Source organism: Achroia grisella, unplaced genomic scaffold (assembly GCF_030625045.1).
Source record: "Achroia grisella isolate CSIRO2021 unplaced genomic scaffold, CSIRO_AGI_Agris_v1 utg906, whole genome shotgun sequence".
In the NCBI taxonomy this organism is placed as follows: domain Eukaryota; kingdom Metazoa; phylum Arthropoda; class Insecta; order Lepidoptera; family Pyralidae; genus Achroia; species Achroia grisella.
In genome coordinates, this window is record NW_026713064.1 from 947,447 (window position 1) to 968,625 (window position 21,179).

Here is a 21,179-nt window from a genome sequence, read left to right on the forward strand (position 1 = left end):
TATTGTAGATACCTACTGAACTCCTATTCCTTGTAACTTCACAGCGAGAACCACTTGGAGGTCGACTTGATAAGGTACATTGCTGGCAATTAAGTCACTAGTCCCTATTATAAATCCCTCTGCCCCTACTCCAACGACATAGGTATACATACTTAATTTTATATAAACCACAACCCACAGATACCTACTGTTTCGCTGTTTACATTTTACTTAGCAAGGACAAAATATACCATTAAAGTAAAGACGAGTAAATACCATTGCGACAATAACAAATTTTCTTTCAGAAAAAAAACAGTAATAAATTATATGCATGGACACGATCATCACTTTAATATTTCGTTATCTGCATTCACTGTACTTAATGTCCAATATGGTTTTTTTTACCCACAATCGCAATTAATTTCATTTTTTTTTCCTTTTCAAATTTATCAAGAGTAAATAAAAATCTAATATAGCAATTATAAATTTTACACTTTTTACTCAGTTAATTAGGGTGGGTATATGATTATAAATACTGGAGACTGGTTAACCTCCATGCGATCCCCCTGGAAACCATTATGATTATTGCCAGACTGACATTACTCCATTCCTATCCTATCATCCTCCACTGGTCACACGTCAGCGGAATACTTTAACGCAGGCGGAATCCCCATTAATGCTAAAAATCTCTCAATAAATTGTAAAAGAAAGACATGTGTACATCAATTATTAATAAGGCTTCAAAAAGCAAAATCAAAGTCTAATTATACGCCTTAATCAAGACTCATAATCATCATCATCATCATCAGTCTAATGCAGTCCACTGATGGGTGTAGGCCTCTCCATGGGCTCCATTAATATAATAAAAGTCTTTATCATTCATTAAACTGTATGGACATGTTTTATCTGGTTTTTTACATCATACTTCGTATTTGTATTATTTAGGATATTAGTCGAATGTCAATAAGCATTATTGGTACATGGCTTGTCCTGCTCTCCAGCCGTGTAATCTACCAATTATTGTCACATATCGCAAGTATTCGTGCATGATGATGCAATGGGAGCCGACGGACCGCCATGTGTCAATATGTCACTTTGCATTTGCCACAGTTGATCGTGTTTGTTAATACAACACAGACACAAGTATGGACTACAGATTAATGGCAGTCCCCATATATCTGATAGATTTGATTAAATTTATACAAAAAGTAGGTATTATAGTAAACACTTTTGGCATACTCATTTTATTGATATTGATACTATTGTAATATCGCATATGCAAAAGAAACTGTCAATCTGCTACCATTTCACGATTAAATGACTGACAGAATTTTTAATTTAGACCTATATTTGGTACATGACGATCATTGTGACACCGACCGAGTCGCAGATAGAAGCTAGGTTAATTATTATTACAAGAATGACAATTTATATTTCTGTAAGCTTTCTGGTAAGGAGAATACATATACAAAATGACATTATCTCTGACTGCATCTGTGTTTCAATTATGAAAGTATGTATATTTTTATTAGCCTCCTGTAGTTTTCAAGTATTATCTATTAAAAAGAAAGAGTCACTCAATCACTTAGAGAAAACAGAGTATAACTGTAAAACTCATGAAAAGAAAATGTGGCGGATGATTAGAAAAATCAATTTAGTGTACAGTAATCAAAAGAAAAATACTTCATTAAAACGTTATATTTCAAATAAAAAACATAAGTCATAAACCATTACAAATTTTGAGTTAGATTCTAAACATATGTTTACCATACATACAAACCGGGCTGTAAAAACTAGATTTAGAAAAATTTCGATATTCACCAAAACAAACTGTCTCAATGAATAATCAACAGTCAAACATAAGGCCCAATTTCAGCGTCTAGCACCGGTTTTCGTCTCGGAAAACGCTCCATCCATCACAACATCAGTCATCACATATCATAATATTTTTTATTACAATGTTGCCAACTTAAAACATCAACAATATATTATAGTATAATCTAAAATATTATCTAAATTAATAGTACCTATAATAAAATATACAACTACACACGTTCAAATTGTGCTATTTACAAATTAGAATTGACACATGATTGCAAACATTGTAAATGATAAAATATAACAGCTATTCTTATAATAATAATTTAATCTCTACATTAATGAATATCATCTTTGGTTAATAATGCTTTTAACCATTCTAAAGTCCGGTCTTCAACACAAAATCAAAAGTAAATATTCAGTACATACGATTAAAATTAAGAATAAGTATCGATATTGCTACATAATGGCGTAGTTTCACTAAATCTCAGTAAAGACATAGCTTATCTAATCAGTCGGTAAATTGATATATTGTGGTAAAATATATATTTATATATATTTTATATATATAATATTTATTATTGTATACTATTTCAAAAATTGAAATAGTATACAATAATAAATACTATACTACTAACAGGTCCAGATAAAAAAATATATATTTGTAAACTCTATTTGAAGAAACTAAACTCTTGAGAAAAAAATAATCCCTATTGTTATTTAAATGTTAGTAAATGATACTTGCTTATTCCTTGACTGATGTTACACTATATAGATTAGAGAAACGTAGTCTAAGGAAATAGCGATAATCCCGCCCATTTCTATGTATTACTTGTAATTTTTCTTTCTTCTTTCTTAGGTAATGGATAATCACTTATTATAAGAAACGCATCTTATATTAAATTATTATCCATTACTCATGTTACGAATGCATTTATCAAGACACAAAACTCATAAATTAAATTGGATAGCCTGTTACGGGTAAAAGTAAGTCATGTATAAGTAGTATAAGTAGACAATTTCACCGAAATATCCGAAACGTTCCGTTCCTTTGATCACGTTTTATCGGTGCCCAATTATGTCTGTAAGTTAAATATTTAAGATTTAAGTCACAGAGTAAACCTTGACCAAAACCAAGGTAAGTTTTATTAAAATTTTGTTTTGTATAGATAATTTAAACTGTTATTCATATGTACTCATATTTTTAAATATATCTAAGATATTTTACTTTTAAACAGTAATAATCATTTCCGTCTGATTACGATTATCTATAATTCTGTAGTGTACAGTACGCACATTGGCAGCAGATAGTAAACACGTTTGAATATTGTCTAAGAGTATACACGAACGCCTAAAAATAACCATTTCCTACCGAAGAAAATGGATGCTAAGAAATAATGTTCGTATAACAGAAATAGTAATTTAGTGGCAAATTAATCTATTTGAAGATAATATTTGATTCCAGATAAAATAACCTGTAAGGCGCATTACTCTAGTCACGTATACTGTTTATAAAAAAACTATTTTTCCCCGCGTATGGCACATGATAATAGACTGCAACTTCGCTGGCTAGTTTATATTAGGAATGTATATACGTATCGTAAAACAAAATTGTTTTAGTCATACTCGAATCTGTCAATGAAATTAATGTCGTACAATTAGTTTCATTTAAATCAGGTTTTATGTAAAATATTACTATTTTACTTACTAGTTCTAATTTAGAATATATATATTGCAAATATAGTGTATACTATTCAATGGAAAGTTACTATTGAATATAGCATTTGTTCTACTACGCTAATCATGTTAGAACAATATCGTCACTTCTTAAGCAGTTTACTTAATATATCAATAGTATAAAATGATGCTTCATTTACAATATGGAAGTTTAGAATGGTTACAGAAGCAAGATTTAACAAACATTGCATTACAACTCTTATGTAATATATAACATTATTAATAAAATTGACATTGGGTGACGATTCATAATATAAACCAATATTCATTTTAATATAAATTACAAATTCATTTTCATGGCATATAAAAACTGGCAATATAATACATACGTACTTCATTACAATTAAAGCAAATTGAGGTTTGTAAGATAATAAACAGTATTCAGTGAAGTCCCAAAAGATATGCTAGTAGCAACATAATTAAAATTTAAAAAACAATATTGATAGTACCAAAATTAGTATGTACATAAATATAAATCTGATTTGTCTTTAAATTCTTTACAAAAAAATAATTCAAATTGATCACAAAGTGGTAAAATTTTGCAAATACATAGATGATTAAAATAAGGACCTTTATCTGTTGGTTAAAAATATACCCAACGCACTTTAACGAATTAATTATCGTATGCAGAATGGAATACTTTTAATAATTTAATTTATCCAATCCAAACAATAAAATTCAGACTCATAATGTTTGACAATAATTTTAATACAACTTGAAGTCCTGGTTATAAAATATGAGATTACTTAACGAAAAATACCTCACAATTATTTCATAATAATAATTTTGTAATTTATGGCAAATATTGTTCGTTTCTATTGGGCGAAAGGACAATGTTTACTAAAATTAACACCTCACTATCATTGCACTAAATTGATATAAAATCTCGGCAAGTATTTGTAAAAATAAGAAAATGCTTAGGATTAATTATATCTATACTTAGCTAACTGAACAATATAAAACAAGTATCTAAAATAACATTTACAGATTTAAACTTATAAACTACGCACACGGAACTTAAAAAATGCTTTAAAGGAACCAAAAAAAAGGTATTCGTATTCAAACGACTCGCATGACTCGCTTATTCCTACTATTCGTATGAACAGTACTATTCCTATTTCACAAGGAAACTCTACAGGTGTATAAATAAATAATATAACAATCCAGTCTCAAACTATGTTCCCTGTATTACTATTAACCTTAAAAAGTCATACATGAGAAATAAATAATTGATATCAAAAATCATTGACTTCTTAATTTTATTGCTTATTCTGTCAAATGGGTAAGATTCTACAACGCATGCATTTGCTTGCACCATAAAGTTACTTTCAGTCGTTTAAGATTAAACATATTTAACTAACATGTTTGTTCAATCAAGTTACGGTGTTTCTATTCTACGTACTATACCAAACACAGATGATTTAACTCAAACTCAAAATTATTTGTTAAAAGACTTATCGGCCTCTTGTGCTCGTCATATTTTTTATCATTATCCTAGTCCTAAAAGATAAGAACAAAGATCGAAAATACGATTAGATAAATTGTATTGGAAATAATTATATTATTTTTAGTCTCTTCGGTGATAAAACTAAATTGACATATTACAAGGATTCCCTTAATAATCTATTGATATTATATTTTACAGAAACAAAATAAAATTATGGCAAGGAAAATCGTATATAAACTATACTCCAGTTAACTAATGCGGATTCAAAATGAGTCAGACATTTAAAATAATTGTATTTAAAAAGAAAGGCATTGATTTAATACCTCACTTCCATAAAATGCATTATTAATATATTTCTACTTAGTAGGTACATATTCAGTACTGTTTAACTGTATTATAATTTAAAATAATCTACATATATTCATAAACTAGAGAAATACACAAAATTATTGTGCCGTCACTAAATTCGTTAAAATTTCAATAAAAAAATTACATGGCAAATAAATAAGTTATTGTTTAGTTGGATGGCTAAATCCATAATTATATTTACACAAAATAGAGTTCGCAATAACTCGAGTTGACAATCAGGTTATAATCGGGATTTATTTCTTAAAATGAATAGATTACACATCCGATTATTCCAACTGCTATGCTATGCTATACCCACAAACAAAATCGACTGCAATGATAGTAGAAAATTGTTAATATTAATGCTAAAATATTTATATACATAATAATTGATTCATATTATTGCATCGATCATCTACTGGAAAATTAAGGGTTATATAGTTATATGTACATGCATACTAATTAAAAAGTTATTAATCAATGACCTCTACTCATTAATATATTGCCAAGTCGACTAGTCGCAAACTGTTTGTCAAAAAATAGCAGGACTTACCAAATCTAAAATGCCAAATCTAAAACTTACTTTAAATAAAACTTTAATTAAATGGCAATAACAGTTAAAAAGTAATGATTCTAATAGCAATTACGTTTTCTGCTTTGATGTGGCATTAGATCTAAATATATCACCCAAAACTATCTTCATCTTGACTATAATAATTATGGTCAAAAATATATATAAATATAATATTATATATTTCTATAAAATTATGTTTTATAGTTAAACATAATGGCATTAACGTTTTTACATAGGCAGATCTAATTTTGTATTTTATAAACTTATTAGTCTGAAATCTGTTTGTACTCAATTAGGAATGTCTGGCAGGTTTGTTTAAGATCTGTAAAATTAGGACGCCGTTGTGGGTCTAAATCCCAGCAGTTTGTCATCAAACGCCTATATATCTCCAATGGGCAGTCACTTGGTTTTTGGAAACTGTAAAAAAAAATACTGTATAGTATAAGTATAATATTAAGACTTATTGTATAAGATGGTTGAATACAACGTTTTTGAAAGAGTTGTCGTAATTCAGAAAGTCATAGATTAAAACTACATCCTGCTTTTTATTTTCAACTGTCCATCTGTGTCACGCAGCAATATGTATGTATCTTCTACCACAATCAATTTTAATATATGCAGCAAAATGCCTTAAAATGCTGCTAAATTATAGAGTATGGCACCATGATACCTTAATGCTGACATCTGGTAGTATTAACGATTACCATTTTCCATCAAGTGGACTATAAGTTTGTTTCCCATTTCAGTCCCATATACATAAAAAAATGCAGCAAAGGTAAGAGCACAGTCTACTATGTTGAATTTAAATATGCTCAGTGAAACATCATGAAAAGCTAAATACTATATAAGCTTATACGTATACATAAGCTGTATACTAACCATGAGGCACGTTCTCGGGGTCGGTCGACGTCGAACTTGGGCACCTCTTGCCGGACTCGCGTAAATATTTCCCACATGGTGACACCGTACGACCATACGTCGCTTTTGGTTGAGAACAAAAATGGTGGTGTGGTCGACTCTGGTGCATACCTATTTATAAGAATAATAATTATTGCAGGCACTTTGCTATAAGGACTTAATAGTATACATACATATCAACGTAAGAAAACGGAATTGTCGTAAGATGAAAAACCCAACTTACCTAACAACCAAACGAAAAATTCGTAACTCGTATTTATTGAGATAGATTATACGTAATATACCAATTTTCAACTTTCTATATCGACAAATATATGACTAATAATTTTTTGAAATTAAAGTTCTCAAGTTACGACAATTCCGCTTTCTCCCGTCAATATGTACAAATATACTAGCCGGATATTACGACTTTATCTGCGCCAACACATAGCCTTCTGTTCCCATAGGATTTTCAGAAAATTTTCTCTTAGTAAATGCTAGTAAAAGTTGCCACTTTCCATTAAATGGGCGCCATTTGACGGCCCATTTGCAATTTTGCACGGATTGTTTACCATTCCAGTTATAAGAATCGCTAACAAAAATTATAGCAACACAGACTGCAAAAAATAATATTAAAGCTCACCAGTTGAAAGGTAGAAGCCTTTCTGTTTTCAGTTGGTACACATCCATGCCAGGTATACTTCGCGCTAATCCGAAGTCCGATATCTTCACGTGACCTCTATCTACGACTAGTATGTTACGCGTCGCTAAATCGCGATGCACTATTTTCTTACTCGATATATACTCCATACCCTGAAACAAAACATACGTTTTATTATAATCGGCTTCAAAATGAAGGATTTTTCAATTCTGTTTCTGTGTCGAATGAGTTTCCGCCTATACTTAATTATTAACAAATTAATTAGGTCATTTAAGGATTTTTTTTTTAATAAATCAAATATTTACCGTTGATATATCCGTTGCATATTTGAGCAAATGAGAGATGCTTAGTTTATCGCCTTGAAACTTTAGATAGTTATTAAGTGAGCTCTCCTCTAGATATTCCATTACTATAAACACGGTCGGGTCTGGAGTCTGATCGTCCCATGAGTAACCTAATATCTTCACTATATTGTCATGTTTCAAACACTGTAAAAGATAAGAAAATGTCATTGCTTAATTCATATAAAGATATTTATCATTTACAAAAATATTTAAATGTAAACAAAAATATATACATCTATAATATATTACAAATTTAAAGTATGAAAAGCCTAAAAAGTTAAACATGAGTGTTCATATTCCTTTTTAATAACAACTTAGCCATATAAAAAAAACTCAGTAATTCTTCAAATCAACACTACTATTTGCATCACAACACAACAAGCCTTGAAGTTACAAGATATTTAAATTCATGGTAATTAATACTCACTTTCATGATTTTTAATTCATTTTCGAAATCAGCATATGCGTTCAAATTCGCGCCTGACTTCTGTGGGGTGAGTTTCTTGACGGCCACAGTTGTTTGAAGTTCACTATTGTCATCCTCACTGAACATTATACCTTTGAATACCACTCCATAGCTACCCTGTAATATATAATCAAATAATAAAATTTCCATACATACATACATATTATCACGTCTATAATACCTGACGGAATAATCAAAGGTATTCCCAATATTTGACCGAAAGAAAAAAGTTCCATCGACATTACTCCAGTATAAAATTTGAATCCAAAATGGCAAAAGGAATACCAATAGGCAAGCTATTACTAATAGGCACACTATTGCCGTCTCTCCGATTAAATAGGTTTGTTGCACCCTTAACCAATTCTAAATAATCTCTTATTTCATAACAGGAAAGACTTTAATAAATTTTACTTTCTATTAAGAATTCCTCTTACGTGACAAATTATTTACTTCGTTAGAGAACTTTAGAACTTCATATTAACAGCTTTAAATGTATATGAAAGACTATACGGTAATTTTTACAAAAATCATTTTTTAAGTTTTGTATATTTATTCTTGCTGATCTCTAAAACTGTTGGGTCGATTTTGACGGGATTTAATCCTGCTTGATAGCTAAAGTTAACGAAGTACCTGTAGGCTACATTAATTTTATAAAATTAATGAAATAAATAGGTCACCACTATAATAATATTTGATTAACTTTGAATTGTTATATTATTTTTCAAAGTTGACTCCCAATATGAAGTAAAACAATTTTCGATATGAACATTCTTAAAAAATTCAATATACCTCTGAAATATTTCGACTGTAAATGATACTTACACCACCAATCTTCCCTTTGCAGCTAACGAGGTAAGTTGTACCATGCGACTCAATGGCCTGCATCGGCAAGGGCTTGTCATGATGCCAGTCATCCTCGCTCACCTTCAGCTCAACAGGGAACTCAAGCGGCTCTCGAGGCACGCTTGATACGTCCTCGTTTGTTATACCTACCGCCAGCTGTAAATATTTTTTATGGGTTATTATGGAATGATGCTCTCGCCTGCACTAATAATATACTACTTACTCCACTGGTGCCCAGTGGAGTGTACCTAGATACCTGGAGGGTGATACAATTAGATGAGCATGAGGCCAATTGTGACAAATTCACTAGAAATTTATCTCTATTTCTTTCTTTTACTGTACTTTTTTATTGTATAGCCCTATCTACTGCTTATTGCATGCATCTATATAAATTATATAGCTTTTAGGCATACATAGTGTTGGATTACAATCCAGTTTCGTACCAAATTACACGGTCCTATTACAAAATATAATTATACTTACTCTATTTCCATTTGGCTGACGCATCGTACCGCCATTCATAAATATTGTACTGCCGTTGGAGATCAGTGATTGGTTACTGCCCGCGTCACTTTGATCATTACAATTATATTTGTCGCCTAAAAAATAAACATTCAAATAAACATTCTGCAATCCTCTATATAAACTATAAGTGTGCCAAATTTCACACTGCTTCGTCCGCGCAATTTTCGTAAAAAGGTGTACAAAGTTTTTGCTTCATGCATTAATACAATAATAAAAAGATAATTTAGACAGGGGCCAGGTAAACAGTGATATACTTTATGTGCATTTTTTTAATAAAAGATAGAGTATGTCCGTCCTTGTACCACAATCTATTTTCGCGTCTTTAATTAAGATCCTACACTGCATAATTATGTGCAGTTCGGGAAGTATGTTACAATTAAACACTTACTTGCTATAACTGTGTTCATGGCTATGTTATTGGTCACCTTAGGTAGTTCATATTCGTGGATATTGGCATCCTCTGAAACATAAAACTATTTATAAACCAGTGGCATGGTGCTATAGCGCCTCTTTTAATTTTTTTTTATGATAATGGAATGGTGCAACTACCCAAATCTCATGGAATCAATGGAATCAATGGCTTACGCTGGCGGGGCGCCAGTGGAGGATGATAAGATGAGCATGCGGTAAGGTCAGTTAGCCCATCGTGACAAATTCACCAATAATTTATCACGATGGTTTCCAAGGGGGGAACCGCGTGGAGGGCAATCTGACATGGTAGATAACAATCCCTTCCCCCCCCCCCTCTTTTTAGCATTTGATTACACTCATGAAGTTCATGACATAATAATTATCATTAGTGGGAAAAGATGAATTTTGATCATCAAAGTATTGGCGTTGGCGTACCTCTGTATAGCATATGATTCAGGTCCCTCATTATCTCCTGTGGGCGCAACGGGCTGGACTGCCAGCACTGTAGCACCAGTGTCCATACCTCCGGCGGACAACACCGTGGCTGCATCAGCCGGTTGCCTCTTTTGTAACTCTGTTTATAAATAAATGTTACTTATTCATCACAATATCAATTTATTTAGAAGTTTACTTGTTTCTGGTACTACAATGTAGTGTACTTAAGATTTTTAATACGGCGATTAATATTACTTTACATATTAGTAAATTTTTTTTTCTTGGTCCTATACCAACAAAATACTGACTTATTTGACGATTTTCATATTATCATATTTGAGGATTAACACATTACATTTCTGTGCCCTGTAGATGAGTTTCCAAATCTCAGTCTTTATAATCCAACAATCTTACAAAGAATACAAAAGCAAAATAGTAATTATAAAACAAATATAGAAAATGGAAATATCAATATAGAATACTCACAATAGCAGTCATAACTGGATTGGTTTCCAAAGGAGATAGCCCATTCGAGAAAACCTCCCAGATAGTGGTCGCAAACGCCCATATGTCGCCGACAACTGATCGCTTCGCCAGATTCATGTCATCAAAGAATTCTATGGGCATCCAATGTACACTGAAAAATAACATTATTATATGAAGTGCAAAACATGTCAATATATTATTATTTTACTATGTATTATTATAAACGCGAAAGTTTGTGAGTTGGAATAGATAGATGAATGAATGTTTGTTACTCTTTCACGCAAAAACTACTGAACGGATTTTAATGAAACTTTACAGTAATATAGATGTCAAACCAGGCTAATTAAAAATTATAAAAACTTGTAACATGCTAAAGGAGAGAGAGGAGAGAAGCATATTGGGTTATAAAAGAAAACTCCGATTGAAGTGTATGTGTATGTGTGGTCTCATACTTAGAGGAAGTAATAAAACTGAGTGGATTCCTCGGTATAGAACGAAGCGAAAAAGAGGAAAATAGTACAAAAGATGGTCAAATTATATTAGAAAAATTGCTAGCTCACTGTGGCTCCGATTAACATTATGGAAGACGCTGGAGGAGGCCTTTGTGTCTAAAGGACACGTTGACTCAGAGACTGATATTTATTGTATCTATTTAAACTTATAAGTAAATACTTGCGTTATATTGTGTAATTATGTGTAGTCAATTAATAAAGGTTTTGAATTTAAATGTGTTAAGGTTGAGGGTAATATTTGAGGTATCTTACTCGTCAGCTGTGTAAGGACGCAGGCTGGGCCCGGCCAGCTTCACGATGAGGCGATCAGGCGCAGCCGCCGCTAGAAGCAGACGGCGACAGCGAAGTCGTCCGTGCACCACCCCGGCCTCTGATAAGTCCCACAGAGCGCGCGCCACGCTCGCCGATACCTTCAGCAGCTCGGTGGCTTTTACTTTGCCAACATTGCTCCTGTACATAATTTATTATCAATTATCAACACATTTTATTATCAATTTCACAGCATGACAATATTAAGACAGCATTATATATACATAAAAAAGTTTCGGAAGGAAACTTAGGAAAGCGGTTTCGTAAACCGCCTTACTTTCGATAACCGCGGGTTCGATCCTTCACACGGTACAAACCTTTTTATTTGTGGGTATATTGTTTGTATCGGTCTAAGTATTTTCTATGTATATTATGTATGAAATTTACAAAAAATGTATAGTACCCATAATACAAACTTCACTTAGCTTGGGACTAGATGGCCCTGTGTGAATTATCCAGGATTTTTATTATTATTATTTTATACATTAAAAGTGACCGCTTCACTTTCATGAACACATTTGCGCCCGAACTATGGTCACTGATTAGGTAAAAATGAGAAATATTCATATTGTTTAGTAATTACTAAGAAACTTACTTGAGGTACTCGTTCAAAGGTCCATACGGCATATATTCAAGGACGAGTGCAGTAGGAGAATTGAATGTCATGCCATATAACCGTACTATTGAACTTGACTGGATGTTTACGTATTTGCTCGCCAAATTCATAAAGCCCTGGGCAAGTAATAATTGATTTCCTTAAGTATATATATCTTATTTACAGAGAAACAACAATAATTTTATTTTTAGGAATAATAAATGAGTACCATTTTACTTTTCGTAATTCAATAAAAAGTTAGATTCGTATTCGTATTATCATTTAGTATTTTCGATAGTACTTAGTATGTCTAAAAATTTTGATGTTTGACAAAAGCTTAATAATTTATACTATACACAGTAGGTATAATGATCAAAAAACACAAAATGAATACGAAAAGATTGTTTTATAACGAAATTACAGAATTTATATAAAATAAATAATGACAGTAATATAAAATTACCTTTAACTGTTCATCTTTTTGTAGAGCCTTGAACGCGACAATAAGTTTCTTAGTTTCGTCTATTTTCCAAATTGCTTTACACGTCATCGTCAAATTACCCGCACCGAACTTCTCCGAACCTGTTACACAAAACATTGCGATTCAAATCTGACCATGTTTTAAGTGCCTTAGGGTATATCTGGCTATACTATTATTATAGCTACAGTAAATATTATTATAAGTTTTTATAGTAATAATTAAAAAAAACACATGAATACGACTTGTAAAAAACTTGTATAGATGTGTATAACAGTAGATAAAGAAACTAAAAGAACGTGTTTAAGTTGAAATTGAAGTTTTAAGGAACAGTATTATCGTTTATTTACTAGAAATTATTTAATAGTTAGTTATAATGTAAATAAAATACCTATATACAAGTGAATATCCTTATTAAGTAGACAACGTGGACTTCTGTTGGTCTTAAGTGCTTCCGACAGTTCCGACTGGTCTATATGTACACCCTGTCTCTCGGGTTTACTACACAACAACACTTGAGATTCATCTGTACAAATAGAAAATTGGTTAAAAACATGTGGAATTACAATATTGGAATGGAAAACATACTATTAATTCTTTTAACGGAAAGTGGCAATAGTGTTTATGAAACATGAACAACGCTATGGACATCATGTGATTCTCGTACTACCCACCATTCAAGCAGCGACATTCGAGAGACTAAGATGGCCTGAAATTATATATCATCCATCAAATCGGAAAACAGTTTAGAAAGCAAGTTTGCTTGCCTTCAAAAATAAGTGACACTAGTCAACTTTACAGGGCAAGGTCTTTAGTGTACAATCAAAAGCGCGCCAATTTAGCGCAGCAAAACCTAATAGCGGATTCCTGGGTGATTGTTTTTATCTATTGCTACTGTTCTCTCTCGCGCGTGATTGATGAAAATTTTATATTATATTCCAAAGATTTTCCAAAGACACGTTTCAGACTTATGAATAACTTTATAATTATATATTTGCCATAGTCAGATGTCCGCCATTTTGCAATTAATTACACGCACGATTGATGGACAACGGCGAGTAAGCGGTGCGCACGCGTCTTTCGCTTTCTTTTTTTTTTTACACTTTTTGCGTTAAAGCGAATTCGCACCTGAAAGAGCGTATATATAAAGACAGCTAATGGTACATACGCAAACTGCCTTATATTGTCTACCTTAGTAAACTAGAAAATATATACTAGGTAGGTATATAACACATACCATATTCAGATGGAGGCAAACATTCATTAAGGAATATTCGCCCTTTAGAGACTTTGTGTTGGCTAATAATACTTTCGATGCTGGGGTACTCTTTATTTAGAAATATATAGCCATGTCCCTTAAATTCGATTTTGTATGTCTCTGGCGTGCTGCAACAATAATAGAAATTTAATAGTTATATTGTACTACAACTAGCGATCCGCACTGGCTTCGCACGGTACTTTTTTGTAGATAACAAATACTTTTAAAAATTAACATACACTATTTAAATTATCAATGAGTGTATTATTCATAGATAAATTAGGTCAAAATATGAAACTACTATACAGGTATATTCTCAATTCCTCTCATATGGTCTTGCCCCTTCCCAAACTCTTTAAAAAAAGTCGTGCGTCGTCGGAATTCGACAAACTATAGTTAAATTCATTAAATTCTAACATATAAAATCTTTCCAGTCATATGAAGATCAGAAAATGAATTATATAATATTATATGCCTACTTTGTATATTGTATATACAAAGTTGACACTGATAATTTGTAGACAAAGATAACAGTGTCAGAGACCTGTATAAATTCTAACATTATAAATACGAAAGTGAGTTTGTTAGTCATTATGTAGCATGAAATTTTCTATATTTGGGATGCACATAGGTCTCATTTTATTTCTTAAAATCATTTTCATTTTGTTTATACGCAAAGATACATAAAAACAATCTCTTATTTTTTACTACTATTTGTAATAATATAATAATATTTATTGAATCATCGTCAATGTACAAGTTACATCAATGAACTAAGGCTATTTTTCAGTCAAACATTTAAACTGTATATCAGAATTTCTTAAGCAATATTTGTGTGTTTGATAGTGTGGCGGACAGCGGTAGATCACCATCAAGTAAACATTTGTATTTCGTTAAACATTTACAGTACATGTTTCAAAATAAACTACAATGTGTATATTATCTTGGCTTATCATATCTTAAACTTATTATGCTAAATAAATAGTGCAATTCCGTACCTGTTTTTATTACACGCATCCAAATAAAATACGTTGTACTCCTCATGACACTGTCGTAGCAAGTAACATCCATGTTTGTTTGAACACTTTACTTGTAATTTACGATATGAAAATGCGCCCCTGTAAAATTATATTTTTAATAAATTTTAAAGTATACATAGATCTAAAGTACTACTGTACTAAAGTTACTTAATCAACATTTACATTGATTCTGCTAATGTGACCTGATTAAATAATTACTGCATTTTAATTATATTTATCGTAGTATTTTGTTTAAAATATATCTATTTTAAGAATTCTAATATCCATTGAGAAAGAATAGACAAACCTAATGCCAAAAATACTGTGCTTCCTTTCGCCTTTACGAAATGTACAGTCCATATACATTGAGTCTAGGTAACATTACAACAAATAACAAAATACATTATTTCAGTAAGTAGTAAAAAGGTAACGGGCGTGAATTTAATTTAAATTGTAAGATCTGTTTATGTAAATATTTAAACATATATGTATTGTCTGAAAAAAATAATAATCAGGAACATAGCGTGACCGGGACAAAAATTTTGATAACTCGAATTTATAAGTCTTTTATTTCAATATCTGAAACGTTCTTATCCCTCAAAATTAATGTCACACATAAATTCTGGGATGCTATTCTGTCTGTAATTATCTTGTTAATGTTCATTATAAATTTATGACTTACCCAACAGGGCCATGACACTTCAGTCTATATAATTCTTTCAACGACGGCGTTTCGTCATCTTTCGAAAGGTTGAATGTCCATTTCACCATTAACCTGTAGTAACCATCACAGATGGATATGAAAGACGAAAGCTGTTCTTCAGTCTTGAATTTAAAATACAAAGGTGTTCCCTTTCTAGACACTTCCAAAGATAGGTCTTCTTTCCTCATTAAATAAATTAAATCGTCTATGATGCATACATGAACACACTGGAAAGGAAATTAAAACATTAAAAAATTTGTAAAACCTTTTTTAGCAGAAAAAATTATAACACTCTGTTTCTACTTATGCCATCGGGGGCTGTATATACATATACATTCCAGGTTTCAGTTTGAAGAGTGGTTGCGGAACTATGAATACACATCAAGTTAGTTTTATTTTGCGATAGTAGATCAAGTCGTCTTATTTTGAAAACCTTCTCATATAAAGAACGTAACTGTTCGTAACTGTGAAATAAATGCAGTAATCTGGAGATAGTATCCTTCATACTTAGAAGTATAAAAGTCCATAATTTATTATTGTTTTTAAGGACACATTGATATTTCATTTTTTTAACCGTCCGTTGTCCGTGTCCACCCTGTTCTGTCAGAGCTGGTCATCACTGAGACCCTCCACTCGACCGCCTCCACATGTGTGGCGTTATGTATCGATACCTCTAATGATATGTTTACAGACCTATGGACGTCTGGATACAGGGTTTCTGCTATTGACTAAAAATATATAAACTAAAACAAGCCACTTATAAGCCACAAAACAACTACAGACATAGTTATTATATACACAAGTGTGCATGTAAATTCAGCTTTTTAAGAAAGTATATAAGGTACTTATATCAAAAAAATCATTATTAAAATGTTTGTCTGTCTGTCTAGTTGTCCTTGCTAATCTCTGAAACTGCTGGACCTATTTTGACGGGACTTTCACTTCCAGATAGCTATTGTTATAAGGAGTACGCGCACGCAGGTAAAGTCGCGGGTAACAGCTAGTTATTAAATATGATAATAGAATACTTAAGTAATAAATACACACCTCCCTTGATGCCGTATTGTAGTACCGGATACCAGGATATTGTTGATGAAACGGCGCTACAACGACCAGCACATGAACCACATCGTCACCATTTTGCAATAATACATTATGGAATTCCTCTGCTAAGTAGTTTGGTGCCAAAGTATACAATTGTTCTAGGTAACATGTTTTAAAATGGCTGAAAATTCGACAATCATTTTAACATATTATATATAAAAATTCCTTCAACCAATCAATTTCTGCAAATGCACATCTATTTCTCCACATTCATCAAATTATTCATATGAATTCACTGTTGTAACAACATTAGCATACATTAGTACATGCATTATAATATACATATTTAAATAAATACATAATAATTTAACTAATTCTATATCAATATAGTTCTCATACTCTCAACACAAATATACAGACCAGACTGACTCTCTAACCTAATCCTCCTCCTTCTAATCCATTGGCATCACAGCTCTTGGAGCCTTCTCACACAGTCAAGAGACTGGAGAAGAGAGAGGAGAATTTACTGTTGAAATGCAGAAGCTGTGCTCACCTCTGCACACAACACTTATAGTCTTGGGACTGATCACCGATTAAAATAGAAAAAAGAAGTTCTCATACTCACTGCACAGTATAACCTTGGCGGCACAGTATAGGAACATGAGTATTTGCACGTTTTTTAGGAAATGGGCCATGTTTCTTCATTATAATCTTGGGGATGTATTTTTTCCTATTTCTAATCACATCAGTCAGTGACAAGTTTTCCTCTGTCTTCGCTCGACACCTGAGACAAATTATTATTGTTATTGTTCTCATACTTTATGGAATTAGGTGTGTTTATGGAAGTCCATTTAATTACTAATTATTATTTTGTTTAAATATTGTTTTTAGCATGTGTGTGACTGCGAATATTCAGGGCGGTAACTTTACCACCATTACTGAAAGAGTTACAACTGTCTGTATTGGTGGATAGTACCTTAGAGGATAGAATAGCCTAGTGTTGACAGCTGACATATTGAAAGCAAATCTTATTAATATTATAAACTGCAAAACTTTGTATGGATGAATGGATATTTGTTATTCTTTCACTCAAAAATTTCAGAACATATTTTGATGAAACATTACAGTAATATAGCTTACACTTCAGAATAACACATAGGGTTATAATTCAAAAAGATATTATGTAAAATGGGCGAAATATAATGATACATGACAAATAAGAGTGGTCAAAATGAAATTGTGTGGGTCAGCTACAATATATACATGTGTAAAGTAATAAAATTATTTATAAGCTTACTAACACTTTTGAAACTATTTATTATTAGAAACTTACATTTCAGTGATGCCTAATCCCAACAGTTGCTCTTTATATTCTGGATATTTAATTTCAGGAACTTTATTTTCATTTATATCATTTCGTGCCTGTTGAAAATAGTAATCAAAAGTCTTCTCATCCAATAACCTATTAAGATTCGACTTGGGTACCTGGAATTAAATTGCATTATTAATATAATAATAATAGCTTTGACTTCATCCCATCATTTGGGGTTACTGCAATGTGTCATTTCTTAAAAAATATATATCCAATATATATAAAAATTGTTTCTATGTTGTAAATTATAATGCACAGTATTAATAAAAGTAAATATACACTTGCATTTAATAAAAATTTAATCACTCAAAATAAACAAAACATACTATGTATACAATTTCAATTTAGCTAAACTAAAGGTAATTGGGCTAAACCCACAACCTACAGAAAAAAACAATAGCGTAGAAAGTTTAGATAAATATCTCTTACGAATATATATGTCGCATTAATGCAGACATTGGGGTTCAGACCAAACTATGAAAAAGAAAAATAATATATTAACATTTATTATAGTAAAATTTCAGACATTTTTATTGATTATAAATATAAATATATATATATATATATATATATATATGTATATATATATATATTAGGTTTAATTATAATAAGGTTTCTGATATTAATATTGGTTATTTTGTTTATTTAACAGAATGCTTCATTATATTTGTTTTATAAATTGGCCCTCAGCATGCATTTTAATATTTTTATATATAAAAAAGCATGCTGAAGGCCAATTTATTATTCATCTTTTAATTTTTATTCCCATGGTTAAAAAACATAACTAAATACATAAGATTAACAGTTGGTTATTACTTAATATATTCATTTAATTTGATTTTTGTGAGATAACTTTTGTTAACTGAGTCAGATTTTGCCCAATGACCTTTAATTGTATACTTAAATTTTATGTATGTTTTTATATATGCTTAAGTAAATAGTGTAAAATTTCATTTAGTTCACAAATTTATAAATATTCATGTAGCTTAAACATTACTATTATTCTTTATTGTATATTATTAATAAATATATTACAATAATATATTAAGTATAATAATATATTAATAAATAATATACTGAAGACATGCAATAAAATAATACCCTTATTCAAAACATTGGTACAGAGATGTACATTATAATTCATTTATCATTTTTTTGTACACTTCATTAATATTATAGAAGAGGTACTTCTTGATAACATCAAAATAACCATTTTAACTGTGAATTCAAGTCATTGAAACAGAGAAGTGAAAGAATAAAAGCAGATATGGTAGTTCAGTTAGAATAATCTCAGAAAACACAAATGCTAGATGCATTTGCCAGGGTTTGAAGTTTGTCAATAGCCCTCTTGTGATATGTATTTATATCTGACAGAAATGTTATCAATACTTTGCATATTTTTTATGTGATAAATGTAAAATGTAATTACATATATTATTCTCTAAGTATCTTAAATTTCAAATTTGTTTATTCACAAATTAAAATCATAGAGATAAACAAAACTATAAACTTGCCATAAAACGAATTCGTAATTCATAATCTCTGCTGCCTTGGAGTACTTCACTATTAGCGTTGAGGAAATAATTGGTACCCTTAACTCTCAACGCAAACAACGCACGCGTCAGTGGCGGAATATTATACTTGTTACACAATTGTATACACAGTTCTTCAGCAGTAAAATTTTCCGAACAATGTATAATATCGATGTTATTATTAGTTACCACCGAAACCGTAACGTTCTCAACAAAAGATGCCATCCTAGAGATGCAATAAAAAAAACTCTGAGCACTCAACACATTGTCGTATTGATAAGAATTTGTTTACAAAACTATGAATAAACTACTCTCCAAGATTCTAACGAGAGTTTTATAATTCCACCGTCCACATAGACACATTTTCAATTATTTTGTTATTGCATATTACCACTTTAAATTATAGTATTAGATAATGCCACAATTAATGTTTATTTATATATACGAAATTAGAAATTAATTCATGAAATGAACAGAAATATAGAATGAAGTCGTTTGGAAGTTTTACCATAGATAATTTTTTTTTTTATTTAATATTTTACGGCTCTGCCATAGATAATTAATTGACAGTATTGCCATACTGAATCAACTATGTTGATTCGACAACTGTGTTCGGGCTAATTAAACAGATACCAGCAAATTACGTCTAGGGACTTGCACTCCAAGGATTCGGTACTAAAATGTAAAAATATATCTACAAATATTTGTCTCCAAAGACATAAAAAACTCTGGGTAAATTTTTGATTTGATTCGTTCTATTTTTTGTAATACCTATTAATAATAATAATAATAATCTTAGGACAATTCACACAGCGCCATCTAGACCCAAGTTAAGCTAGCTAAAGCTTGTGTTATGGGTACTAGATAACTGATACAAATACATAGATATTTTTTTTTTTTTTGTAAATACATACATATTATATATAGAAAACACCCAGACCGATACAAACAATCATACTCATGAATACAAATGTTTGTGCCGTGCGAGGAATCGAACCCGCGACCATCGGTCGTAAAGCGGTGTACTAGACCGCTGGACCACCGAGGTCGTCAATACCTAATAATATTGTAATTTATGTAATGTAAGTATAATATACATTCCTTTTGGTATAATTACTTTAATCTTTGGTAATAGATATGGAATGTTATTTTCTGCCTGTTTAAGGGGAGTTCATTGACGTAGCATTATCACTACTTGAGGCCAACCGGAAATTCATAACCTATTATTTTTTTTAATACATAATCAATTTCTTACAAAATTCCGTTCCATTCTTTATATTTCTGTGTATATTTCCCTAACTTTGATGTTGGCTAAATGCGAAGCCAAAGATGGAGGAGGAGGAAAAAAAAATTTAATAGTTGTCAAAATGGTATTGTTTGCTTAAC

The 21,179-nt window shown here is 31.1% G+C and overlaps 1 protein-coding gene across 1 annotated transcript; it reads right to left on the reverse strand.

The window, feature by feature from the left end:
- Window positions 1-1,661: 1,661 nt before the first annotated feature.
- LOC131853789 (tyrosine-protein kinase hopscotch) lies at window positions 1,662-20,267 on the reverse strand. Its single transcript, XM_059204828.1, has 21 exons — window positions 19,776-20,267; window positions 18,223-18,374; window positions 17,515-17,673; window positions 16,893-17,070; window positions 15,825-16,072; window positions 15,122-15,241; window positions 14,103-14,251; window positions 13,257-13,391; window positions 12,851-12,969; window positions 12,388-12,524; window positions 11,736-11,933; window positions 10,972-11,122; window positions 10,486-10,624; window positions 10,028-10,099; window positions 9,598-9,713; window positions 9,094-9,270; window positions 8,233-8,388; window positions 7,767-7,949; window positions 7,444-7,613; window positions 6,783-6,932; window positions 1,662-6,320 (listed from the first exon to the last, which is right to left on the reverse strand). Exons 1-21 carry the CDS (start codon window positions 20,016-20,018, stop codon window positions 6,170-6,172), a joined length of 3,303 nt encoding a protein of 1,100 aa, XP_059060811.1. The 5' UTR covers window positions 20,019-20,267; the 3' UTR covers window positions 1,662-6,169.
- Between the last annotated feature and the right edge of the window lie 912 nt (window positions 20,268-21,179).